Genomic DNA, 20,266 nt, shown 5'->3' on the forward strand with positions numbered 1-20,266 from the left:
GAGTGTGTGATACACACACACACACACACACACACACACACACGCACACACGCGCCCTCCCTCTCTTAGGACTGAGCTTTCTGCAGTCTGTTGTTCTCTGTACTTGGACCAGTTGTGTGTTTCTGTGTCAATCACTACCTATTGCAAATAGGACCCTCTCAAATGACAGTTGAGAAAATATTGATCTGTAGATATAATGATAAGTCATTAAGAATCTGTCTTGGTTAGTTACTTTTCTATTGCTGGGAAGAAACACCATGAGCAAGGCAGTGTTCATTGGGACCTATAGTTCAGAGGGTGAGTCCATGACTTCTGATGGTGGGGAACATGGCAGCAGTTGGGCAGGCATGGCACAGGAGTAGTAGTTGAAAGATTACCAATATTGATTCACAAACAGAAGGCAGAGATCCAACCTGTAATGGCATGGGCTTTTGAAGACCACTGATAGCCTACTCCTAGTGACACACCTCCTCCAACAAGGTCACACCTCCTAATTCTTTCCAAACAGTCCACCAACAGGGTACCAGATTTTGAAACTGTGACCTATGGGAACCATTGTCATTCACACCACAGAGTCATTTAATAGCATAATAAGTAGTATTAAGTTCTCTCCTAAAGCCTGTGACCTCTCATGCCATTGGTTCTTGGCCTGATAATGGTGCCAGGTATGGTTTTATCCCATGTATCAGACCTTAAATTCAATCAAAAAGGGGTTGGTTACTCCCTTAATTCATACCACTGTTGTACCAATGGGCATGTCTTGCTGGGTCAGTTATTAATGTAACTTACAGGACTGGCAGCTGACTATGAGTGGTTTTACTTTTCTCCTTAGTTAACTTGCATAGCACCTATCAGCACTGAAAGCTAGCCAGTAGGGATGAAGCTTCCAGGTTTATACCTTTTTGATTTTGTCATACTCTATTACTCAAGAATATGATATGAGAAAAATGTGATGTTTGTCTTTCTGTCTCTGAATGATTACCTCACTTAGAATAATGTTTCCAGTTCATTCATTTACCTCCTACTTTGATTTTTCTTGATAGCTGAATAATATTCCATTGTTAAATGATCACCTTTTTAACATCATTCATCAGTTGATTTACAGCTAGGCTGTTTCCATTTTCTACCTATCGTGAGTAGAGCAGCAGTGAACACAGCTGGGCAGATATCCCTAGAGTAGGACATGACGACCTTTGGGTATTTATACCCATGGATGGTATTGCTGGACTGTAGATCGGTTTTTGGCTTTGAGAGCAATCCTCACCCTGATTTGTATAGTGAGTGCACCAATTTGTTCTTTCAACAGTGAATAAGTGCTCTTCTATAACAACATACAGGGTAGCATTTATCCATTTATTTATTTTTGCCTTTCTGACTGGGAAGAGATGAAATCACAAAGTAGTTTTTAATTTGTATTTATCTGGTGGCTTAGGCATGTTGAACATTTTTAAAAAATGTTTCTTAGTCTTTTGGGGTTTTTTTGTCTTCTGAGAACTTAGGAAAAAATCCTATCTGAGGGCTAGACTTTTTCTATCTGATGGGAAAAATAAGGAAACACAGATGCTTTCTGATGGTAATTTTCTCTTTTACTTCATCTTGAAAAAAATCCTCTCTGAAATTTCTTTTGCTCCTAATTAGCTCTGCACAGTCTCCTCATTGCTCTACACATAAGCTTCTCTAATTAGCTCTCACCAGCCCCCCCCTCTCTCTACACCCTTCCTTCCCTCTCTCTCTAACAGCCAAATTCTTGACAATAATATGTTACATTTTCAGGACCCAACCCATTCTCATAACACATGATGAGTCACATCGTTTCTCTTAGACTAGGGATGTCACATTGACTAGCCAGTGAGTAATGCTTGGCCATGCACACACCTAAATAGTTACAGTTCTCAGAAAGAAAATGACACTGGAATTCAAGACTCAACAATTAGCTGGACTATGAGTGGTAGGGAGTACATGCAGAAAGTTCATTGCTGCAGGGAGTTATGTCTTCTGAAGTTACTTCAGGCACTGACCTTGAATCAGCAAAACATCTCATGTATTTGTCTCTAGGGACAACCAGATACTCACCTCAGGGGCAACCAGCCTGCTTGGAATTTGTTGTCTTTGTAGCTGAGAAAACTAGTGCTTTCCTATGTCAGTCTGAATAATGAAAGATATCCTAGTATTATTTCTATTCATCAGAATTATACAGCTTAAACGGAAATCATCTTCCTGACCAGCCATGGTTATATGTGCGCCCAATAGATGGGATATTTACATGAGATAAACACATAAGCAGCGGGAAACACCATAGCAGTTGTTAGGGAAGAAATGCAGTTGCACATGAGAGAAATTACAGGCATCCGGTTTTCAGAGTCAGTGGTCCTATAAGCCTTGCTTGACAGGATTATCTCCATCACAATTACTTGTCTAGTGGCTTGTCACCTAAATTACCACTTGCCATCTGCTTTATATGTTGATGGCCCCCTGCAGTGCCCAGTTTTTAAATTGGGTTGTTTGCTTTCTTGTTTAATTTTTGAATTCTTTATATATTCTAGATACTAACTCCCTGTCAGGTGTATAACTAGTAAAGATTTTCCCCAGACTGTAGGCTGATGATGGTGCCTTTCCTTTACAGAAAAGTTTTAGTTCCCTGAGATCCCATTTGCTAATTGTCTTAATGCCCATGTCATTGATGATCTGTTTACGAAGTCTTTTACTGTGCTAGTGAATTCAAGGGTCTTTTCTACCCAGCAGCAGACCTCTGTACAGTTGTAGCGTGCTCACAGTCAATCTTCAGGAGTCTAGGAAAGGTGCTCAGGGCTTTTCTTCAGGTAGTGGGTGCTGGTGGACTTGGTGATAGTTGTCTAGGATCCCTATTTGAAAAGGCAGGCCATGAGTGGAGGTCTGGAAGGCAGGTGCTGGCTACATGGTCCTCAGGCTAGCTTCAGGTATGGGTGGCATTGCTGGTTTGAGTTTAGTACCCTTCTCTGGAGAAAGGATGGTCCTTGTGTAGTAGGGATGTGTGGAGTTGGTGCAGGAGCCTGGTGTCTTCCTAGAGAAGGGACCAGGTGTTTGCAGTGGAGATGGGTAAAGCTGGCCCAAGTGAGTGGAGTTGAGTTATAATGGAGAATAGAATCTATCTTACTATAGGCATGGGTCAGGGTTCCTCAGAGTGGGTAGGTAAGAATAGTGCAAGTTGGGACTCCCTGTCTGAAGAGGAGGTGTGTAGCAAGGGATGCAGCAAGTAAAAAGACTTATTTTTAAACAGCAGCAACAAAAAGATTGCCATTTACTGATCCATGGCATACATTTGAAACTTCATAGATTTGTTTCAAAGGACAATGCTTGAATTATAAGTAAAGTAGGAATATAAAAAGGTAATCAGGGTAAGCTGGTTTACCTAACAGGGTTAAGGACCTGAGTTTGATTTTCAGTTCTATGTAAAATTGCTGACCTTGCTCATATACACTTGTAATCCCAGAGCTAAGTAAGGAGGCATGCAGGAGAATCTCTAAGGCTCATTGGCTATGTCCTTAGCTTCATGGGTAAGCTCCAGGCCAGTGGGAGACATTGTTTCAAAGTATATTGTGAATGTTCCTGAGGATGACTGACACTTGAAATTGTCTCGTGACCTCGAGCATACGCCTACACACACACACACACACACACACACACACACACACACACACACACACACGCTCACACACATTCGAATACACACACTTTTTTTTTAAGTTAACCTGATTTTACTTAATAGGAGAATGCTTGGAATGTAGGAAATGTTTCTGATACTGAATTCTAGATATCAACCACTTTGGTTGGTATTTAAAATAAGGCTTTAAATGTATTTTTTCGTTAACTTTTTAAACAAGGTGAATACTTGAACGTCTGAAGTGATTATAGCGGAAAATTGAAAATCTAGCATTTATGACATTCCTTGCATTTACACGTGGAAAATGTTCAGTTAAAAATAGTTATATATTGCCGGGCGGTGGTGGCGCACGCCTTTAATCCCAGCACTTGGGAGGCAGAGGCAGGCGGATCTCTGTGAGTTCGAGGCCGGGCTAGACCGATAGCCTCCGAAACAATACAGAGAAACCCTGTCTCGTAAAAACCAAAAAAAAAAAAAAAATAGTTATATATTAAAGTGTTCTCTGCAAGGTCAGTAACTTATTTCATTTGTATTTTTTAATTAGGAAAATATATTGGCGAGGATTCATTTTCACTTGGTGCCAAGCAGGGATGCAGACATGTGCACGTCTAAATCATGTGTCACTCATCAGAAGTTTGCTATGACTCTGTATGAACAGGTAACATGTGTTGACTGTCTAGTTAAGTACTAGACTTCTGTCTCGGGATTGACAGAGTAAGCATATGCTTTTGCCCGTAGTGTGTGTGCCGTAGCTGTGGAGCATCTTCAGACCCTCTGCCCTTTACAGAATTCGTGAGGTACATTTCTACAACAGCCCTGTGGTAAGCCCTCTCAGTGTCTTTAACAAAGTCTAAGAGCATGTGTAAGCACAGTGAAATTTACTCTGTGAAGCTATAACACAGTGTGGATTTCTCCTTGTGACGCTATCAAATGGGCTTTCACATGAGAGCCTAAGAGCTAGCTTTCTCAGCTGGAGGCTTAGGGTTTAGCTTAAGGTCAGTTACCTGAAGTGCTTGACTAAAATTTCAAATATTGGTTTGGACTATTTGCATATATTTAATATAGTATCTTGCCGGTGCAACCCAAGGCTAAAGATGGAATTCATTTGTTTAATATGTATCTTATATCCATAATCTGATGGTAATTTATGAGTATCTGTAGAGAACCTGAATCTTAAGTGTGACCCGTTACATAAACTTAGGTTTAGAATTTACCATTCGTAACAGGATTTCAGCATTTAAAACATTTCAGATTTTGGAGCATTTCTGACTAAATGCATTGTTAAATAAAATGCACAGAGTTTATATCTTTTGTACTTATGGCAGATTTTTGAAACTGTGAAAATGAGCTTGAAATGAGACACTTATTGGTAAATGGATGCACATGACTCTCTTCATCTTTGCTAAGATGTTCCCTTTGTGTAGGCCTTGTTTCCCACCACGTTCATTGTCTCCATTATGGTGGTAAAAGCTAGGCTAAAGGAGAAAGAAAGGAAAATGTGAACATAATCCTTATGTAGGTTCTTGTATTTGAGACCTCAACAGTCACCTTAAAATTCTGCCATGCTTACTGCCTGCCTGTCTGCCATCTCCTTCCTTCTCCTTCTCCATGAAACAGCTAGGTAAGATGTAAAACCTATCCTAGACTCCACGTAACACCAGTCAATCAAAGTTACTCGGAAGTCCTTTACCAGTTTAATGAGCTTAATTTGGTAAATTTATTTGGTGGGAGGATGGATTAAGATCGAAACCCACATCTGTCTGATTGCAGAATGAGCAATTACTCAATACTATCAGTTCTGTAAAACAGCCATGTGCAGTTTGAATGCTCATCAGACTCTGAGTGTGTTTTAGTATACTTGTGCAGTGTGTTAGGGGAGTACTTTTGGTTGCTGAAGACTGGATTTTTTAAACCATGGAACTAAGAAGCATATACAAGGTAGCTAGTTATATTACCATCAGGTAGAACTAGAACATCTAGAATGGAACATGGTGATGGTGTTTGAGCTTTTAACAGTTTCTTTTGAAAATCTTAAAAAGTTGTTTGGAAGTATCACATGCCTTGATGTTTTCAAAGGTGAGGGGTAGCTACCCAGTAATGTAGGGAACGTTTGTCCCAGCTCTAACAAAGCCATTCGTATTCACAGGAGTGAAAGGCACAAGTGTAGCACTTAAGTAACTTTGCTGGTGGAGTCAGCATCTCCTAGCTGAAATGGTTAGCTTTACCTCTGGGAACTTAGGGCCAAAGAAAGAAACTTTACTTCAGTTTTGTGCTTGTTAGAGTGGAATTTAAATTCAAACTCCTACTTATTAATTAGAACAAACAAAATATTTACATCAGAATTACTTCCACATAGAACTTTTATCGTCATCCAGGAAGTCCTAAACAAAAGCTTTGCTGGACATGTTGACACTTGCTGTAATCCAAGTGTTTGGGAGGCTCAGGTGGGAGAATTTCAATGAGTTTAGGTTTAGGCCAGCCAGGGCTAGATAGGATGACATCACAAAAAGTAGATAAATAAGTAATTAAAAGGAATAATTTCATAGGATTCTATATTTGTCTTAATATTTCACATACCATCCAAATAGTGATTTTCTTTCACTGTATGGTTAGGTTTTCAGATAGAAAAGCAATGCATACCTATCAGTATATATCAAAACTCAATTTTTTCAAGTGCAATATGTAGATCTATTGTAAGTTCATAGGCTAAGCTAGATTAAGACTCCTACCCTTTTTTTTCAGCAATGAAGTTGAAAGAATGATGGAAAGACATGAACGATTTAAGCCAGAGATGTTTGCAGAATTGCTGCAAGCAGCAAATACAGCAGATGACTATCGGAAGTGTCCTGTGAGTATAGTTGGAGAACATTAGTGTAGTTCTATGTTTGAACTTGAAAATAGCCATTCAGAAATTATCATGTAATTTAATGCTAATTGTACGTGTATACATTTTTTTCCTTATTCAATGATATTGGAGATAACTTTACATCTCAGGCTTTATCCTAACACTGTTACTTTAAAAACTCCTTTAACCATGTCCACATCTGTTGTCCCAGCCGCTTGGGAGATGAGGCAAGATCACTTGAGGTCACAGGTCTGTGATCATCCTGGGCGATGTAGGAGAACCACCATAAAGACAAAGCAAAAACTTCTTAGCTTTGTTAATTTTTAACAATTATTTTAGTATGCATATCTTGTCGGCATGGATGTCTGTGTATGACATGTGTACCTGGTTCCCAATGAGGTCAAAAGAGGACATTTGATCCTTGGGGATTTCAGTTACAGATGGCTGTGAAGCGCCATGTGGGCGTGGAGGATTGAACCTAGGTCCTCTGTAAGTACAAGTGTTTTTAACCACTGAGCCAACGCTCCAGGCCCCCTCTCCCACACCCCAGTTTTTTGTTGTTGTTGGTTTTGGTTCTGGTTTTGAGACTAAGTAGACCAGGCTGGCTCAAACTCACAGAGATCTGCCCACCTCTCTTTGTTAAAAAATTTAAAGTAGTATGTGTTGATTGAATTCTTCCAAAGTTCTGAAACTTACCACATGACTGCAGAGGAGCCGTTGTTGTTACTTTGACTAAACGTGACAAGTGATTTTTTTTTTCTTGAATGATATTGTAAATGACCTCAGTGTTCTTAGACAGAGTGTAACACCATAGTCCAGACTGGCTCAGCCTTCCAAACACCACGTGTAGCTGCTAACAACTTTGAGGCTTTTCTTCCTGCTTTTGTTGTTTCAAAATGAATATTTGTTGTAGCACATCTAAAAATACCTAATGTGTTGCAGCTGAGTTCTTGCTTACTCAGTAAAGACAAATAGCTGATTAGAAGTCAATTTCTAGTAAGCTGAAGAAACAAGTTTCAGATAAACTTTGATTTTCATTATATAATATAAAGTATATAGAGTAATTGGTAATTTAAAATTTTGCCCTTTGTATTTGTTTTTCTCTAGAGTAACTGTGGCCAAAAAATAAAAATTCGCCGTGTTTTAATGAATTGCCCAGAGATTGTTACAATTGGATTAGTCTGGGATTCTGAGCACTCTGACTTAACTGAAGATGTTGTCCGAAGTCTAGCCACACATCTCTACCTTCCTGGGGTACCACAACTGTTTTCATTCCTTTCGCTGTTGCTTATACATTTCTGTCAAATGTTTCCTGTGCCATGTTATACTTAGTTTTGTTCATCAGAATCTAAATCTTTTAAAGGAAATATTGATATCCAGGTGTGCTCTGATGAAGATAATTTTAAGTCAGATTAAGTGCAATCCCTTTTTCCATAGACTGGAAATAACTTTGAATTACAAACTAAGCCATCTCGTGCCCTTTCTCCCTGGAATGGTGAATGATGCCACTGAACATAAGTGTGATAAATACTAATCTAGGAAGGGCTTAAGGTTTAAAATTAATCTATTTATTGATCTCCCTGATGCATGCTTGCTTTTAAAATTGATTGCTACTTTCCAATTTACCTTGAATTTGTTATTGCTTCAAGTAAAATTTTAAGTAATTATACTTTAGGTAATACTTTAATATTTCTTCAAATATGTAATCTAATCAAGAATGTGTAATTCATCTCACATGGGTATAGATAAATGTCATTTGTCTGTTGCTAGAGAAACTGTTACTGCACTAATGCACGCTGAATTCAACTTATGGGACTTAAAGGTTCTGTGAACTAACTAAAAGTGCTCTATTCACAGTTCAGTTTCAGTGGTGCCTTCAGTAATAATAGTGGATTAAGGCCAATCTGCATGGGAAATATTTTCATAGTAATTCAAATATGTGATGCATTATTTCTCTTTCTAAGGAGACAGTAGTAAATATACATTAATATTTTTAAATAGCTTTTTTATAGGGTTACTGATGAAAATGCCACAGACAGTGAACTTCACCTTGTTGGTATGATCTGTTACACCAGCCGACACTATTGTGCTTTTGCTTTTCACACCAAGAGCTCCAAGTGGGTGTTTTTTGATGATGCACACGTGAAGGAGGTGAGACCTTCACTAACTGCAATAATCATTGTAGCTTTTTGCATTATAGAAATACATAATAACAATTATAAGATATGAGTATAATTATTAGAATAATGAATGTAAAGATAAGCTACTGTTACAGTTTTTTAAATTTTAATTTATTTTGCAACTTAAGTTTTAATCTAGTCTATTCCTAGAATAATAAGTTTTGGGGTAGGGACAGATTGAGGCACTGTTTTTCAAATTTTGTGTATATGACAAAGGAGTTACATATATGTTGTATCTTTTGATAAATTAGTTGCTTTTTTGAGACAGTGTCTCACTCTACAGCCCAGTGTAATCTATAACTTACTGTGTAGCCTAAGCTAGCCTTAAACTCACAGTAGTCCTCCTGTCTTAGCCTAAGTGATGGGATTATAAGTGTAACACATCATATCTGGCATTTTAGAAGTTACATTGTTGTTGTGTGTATATGCATGTGTGTGTGCTGCAGTGTGCATGTGTGCTTGTATCTGTATGTGCCAAAGTGTGCATGTGTGCTTGTATGTATGTATGTGTATAGCTGCATATATGCTTGTGTGTGCAGATGCCACGGTGGGGGGGGGATGAGGACAGTTTACATGAGCTGGTGCTCTCCTCCTACCACAAGGGTTCCCTGATGGAAACTCGGGTTTTCAGCTTGGCACAGGTGCTTTTACTCACTGGTCTGTCTGCTGACTCAGTGCTGGCTTTTGAATAAATACTCAGCTGGACTCTAGAATTCTTCACTAATTAGTAGAGGACCAGGTATCTGAAAACTTAAAATGTTCTACAAGAGATTTAGACTAGACACAGTTGAAAATGTTGATCTTGTCAACACTGTTCTCAAAGTTCACTAGCTTTGAAAATTCTATTAGTCAGCAGGCTGATTTTAGAATTAGAAGTTCTTAGATTGTTCTAAGCAAATGGTGGGGCATTTGTTGTCACTGATTATTTTCATAGACATTTCTTAGCATTTGCTGAACATTTTTTAAGTCATAAAACAAAAATCACTGAAAAATTGGGCTTCATCAAGACTTAAAACTTCTTCCCTTTAATCAGACATTCTTAGGAGATTGAAATGATGAACTATAGACTAGAAAGGAAGCATCAGTCTGACATATGTAATATAATCTGTATCAGAATGTATTTTTATGATTTGATATGTTTTTAGTATAGGGGATTGAGTCCTATACAGCTTATGCATCCTAGGCAAATGGTCTGCCCCTGAGCTTTAGCCCCAGCCCTATATTCAAAATATTAAAAAAGAAAATCTTAAAACTCAACAAGACAACCAAATCTCCTTTTAAGAAGTGAGCAAAAGACAAACAACGGTATGAATGTTCCCTATGATATTCCTTACATCATTGGCACATACAAGTACAATTCCCAGAAGGTCCCTATTTACCCATTATAGTGACTAAACTCAGAAGGAGTTACTAAGACCATATCATGCATTAGCGAGGATTTGGAACAGATAGTCTGAGGATAAGAAAACTGAAGAATCGAGCAGTCAACTTGAGAAAACAGCCTGCTAGTGTTGTTTTTTAGTTGAGTATATATGTTTCATGTAACCCAGCATTTCTGCTCCAGTGAAAAATGTCTGCATAAGCCTTTGACAGTTCATGATAGCTTTTTTCCTAATAGACAAAACCAATAATAAAATCAAATATTCAGTAACAAGGGAATGGCTAAGCACATATGATACAGCCATAGAACAATGGAATGTATAAGGCCTATTAATGAAAGGAATAAGCTATCAGTTAATGCAATAATTTAGATGAATCCCAAAGGGCGTTATGCTAAATTGATGAATCTGTACATAGTGACTACATACTATAACTGTTTACATGAAACTGAGGAAAACAAACAAGAAAAACTTGTAGATGTGTGGTTTCCAGGTACAAGGAGGGAAGGATTTAGAGCAAGGATTACATGGTGCTGTGCATGGCAAAGACACTGACTCACAAGAGAATGGGTAATTGTTTTGCATGTTAATCTGCTCCCATAAAGTTGATGCAAAATATTTGGTATTTGTAAGTTTGCATACCTAGTGTCTTTTTAAATAGAAAATTATGAAGAAATTTCATCTTGACATTTTGGAGTTCATAGTGGCTACCTATATAACTCAATTTGTCAAAATTTGGAGGAATATCAGGTATTAATCATCTAAGGTTTTCCTTTCAGATTGGTTCATGCTTATCATATTGCCAAGTAAGAAGGCAAACAAGTCATGGAAACTCTCAGGGTTCCATTTACTAGAAAGCCTGGGGGGTTGTTTGTTAAATTTATTAACATTAAGATATACTGAAGTATGCACCTTGACTTTTGAGAAATATGCATGCTTTAAATTGACTATAATCAGACTATATATAATCAGCTATAAATGTTTTTCTTAGCATTGCTAGGCTTGAACCAAGGGGCCTCATGTTTTAGGCAAGTGCTCTGCCATTAAGCTGTCCATTCTCTGACTGTATAGAGAACATTTTCATCACCCTGGAAAATTCTGTCATGATTCTTGCTGTCAGTCTTCGAACACCATCTTAGGCCCATGACATGACATCACTGACCTTTCTCTAGATTAGTTTTGCCCTTCCTGTAATTTATATAAAGTGTCCTTACAGCATTCACAATTCTGTCTCACTTCTTTCCCTCAGCCAAGTGTCATTAAAATCCATCCATTTTGTTCATATCAGCTCTTTATTTTTATGGTGTTTCATTTAATAGCTGTTGTACAGTTTTTCCATTTACCTGTAGTAGTTTAAATAAATATTATGTGGCTGGGCGGTGGTCTTTAATCCCTGCGCTCGGAGGCAGAGGCAGGCAGATCTCTGTGTGATGTCAGCCTGGTCTGCAAAGTGAGTGCCAGGACAGTCAGTGCTACACAGAGAAACCCAGTCTTGAAAAACCAAAAAATAATCATCATCGTCATCATAGTGTGACTATTTTTCCATTGCTCTTAGATAATACTCAGAGTAAAATTTTTGGGTTGCATGACAAATGTGTGTTAAGTGTTCCAAGGAATTGCCAGTTGATTTTCATCACAGTTGTACTGATTTTGTTCCTACCAGCAGTGTGTGAGAATCCCTCTTCCACACCCTCCCCTATATTCCAAATAGGTAGTGTTAGTAATTCTAGCTCTTGGAATGCTGTGTATAAAATATCTCACTTGTGGTTAAAAGTAATTTGAGCATTCTTTCCATGAACTTATTGGCTTATGGTGTGTGTGTGTGTGTGTGTGTGTGTGTGTGTGTGTGTGTGTGTTGTCTATTCAAATGTTCTGCCAGAGTATTTTCTTATTGAGTTCTATGAATTTTTTGTTCTGTGTACAAGTCCTTTATTATTTATGTTTACTTCAATTTCTTAGTGAAACAGAGTCTCATTAAGTAGCACTGACTGGCCTCGAATTTATGTAAACCTGCTGGTTTTGAACGCCAAGAGATTCCCTACCTTGGCCTACTGAGTACTAGGATTACAGTTACAGACATGTGCCACGACACCTGACTGTTTTCAATTTCCTAATGATAAATCTTTCCAAGACAGATATTATTACTTAAGTTGATAAAGACCATTTTACAATTTTTTTTCTTCTGAGTTTGTTTGGTGGAGCTGGTGTTTATTTTTATGATCCTTGGGTGGAAGTTACTTTTTCTTTGGGCTACCCAGCCTTCCAGCACCATTTGTTGAATAAATACCTTTATATTTCTCTATATTAAATTGCCTTGGATGCTTTGTTAAAAGTCAGTCAATGATGTATATGAAAAGCTGCTTAAAATTAGTGATTAAGTGATTAGACATGGTATCCCACACCTGTAATTCCAGCACTTGGCAAACTAAAATAGGAATGCTGTGAGTTCAAGCAGGTACAGGTTGAGATATATATATAGATAAAATCTAATGATTGAATTTTAGTAAGAAAGTGTAGTTTTGCCTGTTGGTGTTTCTTTATATTGATTTCTTGTGTGTACATGTGGGGATGGGGAACATGCATTCATGTGTGTGAGGTCAGAGGAAGTCAGCTCTCCCTCTCCACCATTGGGTCCTGGGGGTCAAACCCAAGTCATCAGGTTTAGCAGCAATAGTCTTTTACCACTGAGCCATCTCATTGACCCTTGCCTGTCAATGTTTTTGAAAATGAAAATCTGTAAAGATTTTATTTGGGCTAGCTATTAAAATTACTCATGATACTTGGGCTGCTAGCTCCTGAAAGTCTTTTTAAATGTGAATTAATTCAGTTTCTGCCTATTTGTGCTGTACACTTCAGGAATTGGTTTGTGTTTATTCCTTGTGATTTTTCTTTAAAGGTTGGAGCCAGATGGAAAGATGTGGTCTCCAAGTGCATTCGATGCCACCTACAGCCACTTCTGCTGTTTTATGCAAACCCAGATGGTACAGCAGTCTCGACTGAGGATGCGCTCAGGCAGGTTGTCCACTGGTCACATTACAAATCGGTTGCAGAAAATATGGGTAATTCCTTTTAAAAGTATTTTTTGGTGTTTCTCTACTGTTAAAGTAATATTTAATGCTAAATGTAATGCTGAGAATATTTTAAAATTAGATTTCAGCCAAGTTAAATTCAGGATAATTCTACTACATTTTGTTGATCTTTTCAAAGAAACCTTTCCCTGCCTGTAGCCTCAGAAGCACCTTTAGGAATCACCCAGTGTGATGCACCCATAACACAGAAGAAGTTAGTCGGGGGGAGTGACTCTGAGATTGTAAATGACTTAGTGACCAGAAAGTCCAAAGCAGCAAAGCATGCAATCCCTTAGTGACTGAATCAACTCCTTAAGTGTTAATTATTTTATCTAGAGTATTAAAATTGTCTGAAAAGGTGATTTAAACATCTGTTTAATGAGAAGGAAAGGAATGATGCATTTTAACTGTCTTTTTAAGGATGTGGAAAGCCTATCAGTTACAAGCCAGATAATTCGAAGGAAAATGGATTTAGTGGTCAGGCGAAACAAAGGGAAAATCCCAAACTTCAAGCTGATACTGTCTCATCATTTAATCGGAGCCAAATGCAGACAAGTGGAAGGAGAGGGCCAGGTACGACTGCATTGCCCAGTGTTGACTGTTCATAAACAGTGGAGTAGCGTTTTCTTACTCGACTGCATTGCCCAGTGTTCGCTGTTCATAATCAATGGAGTAGCCTTTTCTTACTCGGGTAGTGAGCCTGTGTTTCCTGGTGAGAACTGAACAGAAAGGCTAAACTGCCTTGCCTTGCCTTACCCATGAAGACAAAATAATAGGTCCATGTGTGTCCTTTGTGAGTACATTTCTTTTTTTTTTTTTTTTAGTGGTTGGTTTTATTTTCCTAGGTTCAAATAAGTTTTAAGAGACACTTTAAAAGTTTCTAATATTATCAAGCACAAAAGTCACAGGATATGAAAACAGAAATGAGTATTTTGTGCTCCCGCCAATTCCTTCTAATGTATGAAGGAGCAGGCTGAAGTACTTTACTTGAATATATTACATTGTGCTTACTCAAAACTGTATAAAAATCCATACCTCCTACAGCATGAATTTATATTTCTTTTATTCATTCAAATACTAGAAGTCTACGAACAATACAGTAAGCTCATATCAATCCCAGATCCCTCTCCCTCCTCTCCTTCCACGTCCCCCCATCATCCCCCCAGACCCCACCCAATCCCCAATTCTATTCCCTAGGGAGGGTAAAGCCCTCCATGGGGGATTTCCAGAGTCTGTCATTTCATTCAGGGCAGGGCCTAGGCTCTCCCCCAAGAGTCCAGGCTGAGAGAGCATTCCTCATTGTGGGATGGGCACCCAAAGTTCATTTGTGTGTCAGGGATAAATACTACTACCCAAGGCCCCATAGACTGCATAGGCCTCCTCACTGACACCCAAATTCAGGGGGTCTGGATCAGTCCCATGCTGGCCTCCCAGTCATTAGTCTGGGGTCCAAGAGCTCCCCCTTGTTCAGGTTAGCTGTTTCAGTTTCAGGAGGTCCCATTTATTAATTGTTGATCTCTGTCTGAGCTGTAGTCCTGAAGACAGCTTGGTATTAGCACAAAAATAGACAGGTAGACCAATGGAATCGAACACCCTGATATTAACCCATACACGTATGAATACCTCATCTTCGACAAAGAAGCTAAAATTATACAATGGAAAAAAGGAAAGCATCTTCAACAAATGGTGCTGGCATAACTGGATGCTGGCATGTAGAAGAATGTGAATAGATCCATGTCTGTCACCATGCACAAAACTTAAGTCCAAATGGATCAAAGACCTCAACATAAATCCTCCCACACTGAACCTCTTAGAAGAGAAAGTGGGAGGTACCCTTGAATGAGTTGGTACAGGAGACAGCTTCCTGTTTATAACACCAGTAGCACAGACACTGAAGTCAATAATTAATACATGAGACCTCCTGAAACTAAGAAGCTTCTCTAAGGCAAAGGACACAGTCAACAAGACAAAAAAGGCAGCCCACAGAATGGGAAAAGATATTCACTAACCCCACATCTGACAGAGGGTTGATCTCCAAAATTTACAAAGAACTCAAAAAGCAGGTCTCCAAAATACCAAAGGATCCAATTAAAAAGTGGGGTACAGAACTAAATAGAGAATTCTCACTATAGGAGTCTAAAATGGCTCAGAGACACTTAAGAAAGTGCTCAACATCCCTAGCCATCTGGGAAATGCAAATCAAAACAACTCTGAGATACCATCTCACTCCTGTCAGAATGGCTAAAATCAGCCAGGAGCACTCAGGAGGCAGAGGCAGGCGGATCTCTGTGAGTTCGAGGTCAGCCTGGTCTACAGAGCAAGTTCTAGGGCAGTCTCCAAAACAATACAGAGAAACCTTGTCTCAAAAAAACAGAGAGAGAGAGAGAGAGAGAGAGAGAGAGAGAGAGAGAGAGAGAGAGAGTGAGTGAGTGAGAGAGAAAGAATATGGCTAAACTCAAAAACACCAATGACAGTTTATGCTGGAGAGGATGTGCTAATGGGAGTGCAAACCTGTACAGCCACTTTGGAAATCAGTATGGAGATTCCTCAGGAAAATGGGAATCAGTCTACCACAAGACCCAGCAATATCTCTCTTAGACATATACCCAAAGGATGCACATTCATACAACAAGGACGTCTGTTCCACTGTATTCATAGCAGCATTATTTGTAATAGCCAGAATCTGGAAGCAACCTAGATGCCCCTCAACTAAAGAGTAAGTGCATATCTCTGGGAGTCATAATCCTACTGACTAATTCAAGATAGTCTGTGCTATGGCATAAGACAGCATGAATTCACATAAGCTTTGTAAACTGACCAGCTTCTAATTACATGAGGCTTTGTATCTCCTACATGAATTGGAGATAGTTATGGTACCTACCTCAGATATTTACATAAATAAGAATACTTAGAACATAGAAAATACTTACTGCCTCTTCAATCAATAGCAGTTTTCATCTTTTTTCTTTACATATGCTTTAGGGACTATATAAAATATATTTTAAAGAAAAATGTGATTCTTCAATGTCAAGAAAAATGCTGAACATTTAGTTAAGTATGAAAATGAGTTTATGTACTTTGCTTTTTTAAATTACATGTGTGTATGCAGGCATTATGTGCATAAATATGCATGTGTATGACACAGTGTGTGTGTGAAGGGCAGAGGACAAATTTGTGGAATTGCTTCTCTTTCCATTATGTGAGTCCCAGGGATTGAATTCATGCTGTCAGGCTTGGCAACAAATGCCCCAGTCCATGGATCCTTCTCACTGGTCCATGACTTTTGTTAAGTAGAGATTGTTGAACAACTTGAAAAAATGATGCATATCATTATAGGAATATTTTCTTTTACAGTTAAGTTTAGCAATGATCAAAGAGAAAAGATGAAAGATATTTCCAGAGAATGTGCTCTGAAAGCCATTGAACAGAAAAATGCACTTTCTTCTCAACGGAAAGATTTAGAAAAGGGACAAAGGAAAGATACAGGCCGACACAGGGGTAAGTTAAGTTCTTAGAGAATTCACTTTCAAAAGAACCAGCAAAAATGTTATTTAAAATGTAGTTTTACAGTATACTGTGTATATTTACATATTACAGTTTTATATGTTTACATGTTTCTCAGTTTGATTTCTTGAATGCCTCTACACTAAATGTAAAAGATGAAAAATTCCAGTTATTATTTTATTGCAATCTTAACTACTGCTTTATTGTCATGAAGAGACACCATGACCAGGACAACTCTTATAAAATAAAAGCATTTAATTGGGGGCTTGCATATACTTTTAGACGGTGAGTCCATGATTATCTTGATAGGAAGCAGGCAGTCATGGAGCTGGAGCAATAACTGAGGAGAGGAGAGAGGAGAGGAGAGGAGAGGAGAGGAGAGGAGAGGAGAGGAGAGGAGAGGAGAGGAGAAGGAGAGATTGAAACTGGGCCCAGCATGGGCTTTCGAAATCTCAAAGCCCACTCGCAGTGACACACCTGTTCCATCAAGACCACCACACCTATTCCAGCATGACCACACCTGCTAATCCTTCCCATACAGTTCCAGTAACTGGAGACCAAACATTCAAACATACGATCCTATGGAGACCATTCTCACTCAAACCACCACAATATACTACTGTTTATGTTTTGATATTTTTTTAGTTCTATTTACTTTCACTTACAAATGCAATTCACAGTACAATAAACTAAGAAGGAAGGCCATATGGGAAGTAGCTTATTGGTAGAATCCCTGCCAACTAACGTGTTCAAGGCCTTGTAATTGATCCTCAGCCCAGAAAACAAAAAGGAAAGCTAGAAAGAAAGGGCTTCTCAGTGTCATACTTCTGTTTGTTATTAATGCAATAGCTTTCAGTGCATTATAAACTTAACCTTTTTTTTTGCTTTTATGGAGTTTTTATGGATATAACATAACTTGACCCATGTATTTTAAATGCTGAGTTCAAGGGTTTGCTACAGTGACATCCTGTCACATAACACCTTCATATGTATTTTGGTTTGTAGGTGTGGCATTACATTCCTAAGGTGGATGCTGCGTCAGAATGTGTTGGTTTCTAGTTTGGACAGATGCCCTCCCTCTGTTGTCCTTTTGAAAGATTAAGACAGTATCTCTCAAGCCAAGAGACAGTGTGTCTTACTCTTGAACTCACTTTGAAAATCTTTATCAACATCAGACATGAGAAATATATTTATGATTTTTGTTAATTATAAATTAGACAAAATGCTTAATTATTTTATGACTGAAACTTTTATGATCAACTTTATAGGATGTTTTAGAGTCCAGTTAATTTTATACATATTTCTTATTTGTAAATAAATGGTAAATCATTAGTTTGTTGTTGTTGTTGAGTTGGTTGGGTTTTTGATAGAGGTTCTCACTCTACATACAAGGCTGGCCTTAAGCTTGTGATCTTCTTACTTTATTGGTTTGAGCCTCGCAGATGCTGAGTTTACTAGGTATGCACCGCCATACCTGGGTGCAGATAATGCCCTTTTTAATCCTAAATCAGTATGTAATATATGTTAATTTTATTATTTAGATGTGGTTGCTTTAACATTTCCAACAAGTTATTTAGCCCGTGATCACTGAACTGCTGTGAGAGGTGGTTGATATGTATCGTATCTACTATTATTTTTAAGATTCGGTTGATGAGGACGTTTCATCTTTCAAGTCTGGATCACCTCCTGCCCCGGATGGCTTTAGACAACAGGGGAACCCCCATCTCTACCATAGCCAAGGCAAAGGACCCTGTAAACACGACCGAGCTGCGCATGAGAGCCACACTGCTGGGAAACTGTTAAGCTCAAGCAAATCCCAGAGTCTTCTTGTTCCTGGAGAGAAAACAACAGGCAAAGCTAGGAGTGACAGTGGCACTGGATATGACACAGACAGTAGTCAAGATTCAAGGGACAAAGGAGGCAGCTACAATAACAGGACTAAAAGCCGCCACCGTGGCTGGAAACCCATGAGAGAAACATTAAATGTTGATAGTGTATTTAGTGAAAGTGAAAAACGGCAGCATAGTCCTAGGCATAAGTCAGACATCAGTAACAGACCTAAGTATAGCAAGGATCAGAGTTTTAATAACTGGCCAAAAGCAAACCCAAAGCAGAAAGGGCTAATGACCATCTATGAAGATGAAATGAAGCAGGAGGCAGGAGGCAGAGGTTCCCTTGAAACTAATGGGAAAGGAGTAGAAAGAAATACAAGCACCGCAGAGAGCAGAGGCCCCAGTAGCAGCTGGCAGATGCAAAGGACAGAGTCTGGCTATGAAAGCAGTGATCATGTCAGCAATGGATCTGCTAATTTGGACTCCCCTGTTACTGATGGAAGTGGGACAGTAATGGAGACCACTGGTGTCAAAGCCTTCAGGTAATACACAGATCAACAATTTCTCCCTCGGTATCCCTTGGATTTTGTTGTATTTTTAAATCTTATTTTTCTATTTGTGTGTATATATGTGTGTGTTTTTGTGGGAATGATTACCATGTATGTGTATGCACATGGAGGCCAAAGATGGTTTCCCTGGAGCTGGGATTACAGACTGAGCCTCACAGGGTGCTGGGAACCCAACTCTGCTCCTCTGGAAGAACAAGAAGTGCTTTTAACTGCTGAGCCATCTCTCTAGACTCTACCTTTTTCTAGAGATGTTTTCCTGCTTTGAAACTTACGTAGATTTTGGATTGAACTTAGGCAAGTGAGATGTATGATTTTGTCTAATTGTGTTGATTTGCTCATGCTAGATAAGCATTCTTCCTCTGAGCGGCCTCCTTGGCACTCACCATCCTCCTTGGTAATTGTTTGAAGTAATTTTACAGGTTTGTGTTCAGGATGAACTTTTCTTAAAGTAATAAACTAAGATAATCCACAATAACTGATGTGTTTGGCATGTGTATTGTTTTATTTTCCAGTGAGCAGATTAAGATGAACAATCTAAATATAAACAGTATGGAGTATATATCTCATCAGAGCAAAGACCACTTAGAAGGTAAAAATTGCACTTAAATGTGCTTTAATGGTTTCAGTAAAGAGTGAATTGCAGTGATGTGTTGTTTGCTGTTCTGATACACCTTATGTCTTGGTCAGTGTTTCTCTTGCTGTGATGAAACAGTACAACCAAAGCAACTTGGGGAGGGAAGGGTTTCTTTGCTTACACTTCCACAGCACGTTCATCATCTAAAGAAGTCTGGACTCAGGATAGGAACTCAAAACAGGCAGGGACCTGGAGGCAGGAGGTGATGCAGAGGTCGTGCGGGGTGGGGGTTGCTGCTTACCTGCTTGCTCCCCATGGCTTGCTCAGCCTGCTTCCTTGTGGGACCCAGGACACCATCTCAGGGATGGCTCCACTCACGATGGGCTGTGCTCTACCCCATCAGTCACTAATTAGGAAAATGTACAGGGTTGCCTACAGCCTGACCCTGTGGAGGCGTTTTCTCAGTCAGGGTGTCCTCCTTCCAGATGACTTTAGTTGTGTCAAGTTGACATAAGATTGTCCAGCATCCTTAGAAAACCCTACATGGCCAAAATAATTATTTTGACTTGAGTGGGGTGGTTTATGCCTGTAATCCCAGCACTCAGGAAGTTATGTAAGGCATAAGGATTGTAAGTTTGTGGCCATCCGGATACAAGGAGAAAAACAGTAGCTTTA

The 20,266-nt window shown here is 38.9% G+C and overlaps 1 protein-coding gene across 1 annotated transcript in view; it reads left to right on the forward strand.

The window, feature by feature from the left end:
- The window catches only part of Usp53 (ubiquitin specific peptidase 53), a 60,708-nt gene that overhangs the window by 25,450 nt on the left and 14,992 nt on the right, over positions 1-20,266 (forward strand). Inside the window, exons 5-14 of the mRNA XM_040751920.1 lie at positions 4,185-4,298; positions 4,379-4,461; positions 6,383-6,488; positions 7,593-7,739; positions 8,487-8,636; positions 12,941-13,103; positions 13,533-13,685; positions 16,467-16,610; positions 18,258-18,990; positions 19,530-19,606. Of these exons, the coding sequence (XP_040607854.1) occupies positions 4,185-4,298; positions 4,379-4,461; positions 6,383-6,488; positions 7,593-7,739; positions 8,487-8,636; positions 12,941-13,103; positions 13,533-13,685; positions 16,467-16,610; positions 18,258-18,990; positions 19,530-19,606 (1,870 nt within the window). The remainder of the gene's footprint in view (positions 1-4,184; positions 4,299-4,378; positions 4,462-6,382; positions 6,489-7,592; positions 7,740-8,486; positions 8,637-12,940; positions 13,104-13,532; positions 13,686-16,466; positions 16,611-18,257; positions 18,991-19,529; positions 19,607-20,266) is intronic.

This window comes from Mesocricetus auratus, unplaced genomic scaffold (assembly GCF_017639785.1).
Source record: "Mesocricetus auratus isolate SY011 unplaced genomic scaffold, BCM_Maur_2.0 Super-Scaffold_100009, whole genome shotgun sequence".
In the NCBI taxonomy this organism is placed as follows: Eukaryota; Metazoa; Chordata; class Mammalia; order Rodentia; family Cricetidae; genus Mesocricetus; species Mesocricetus auratus.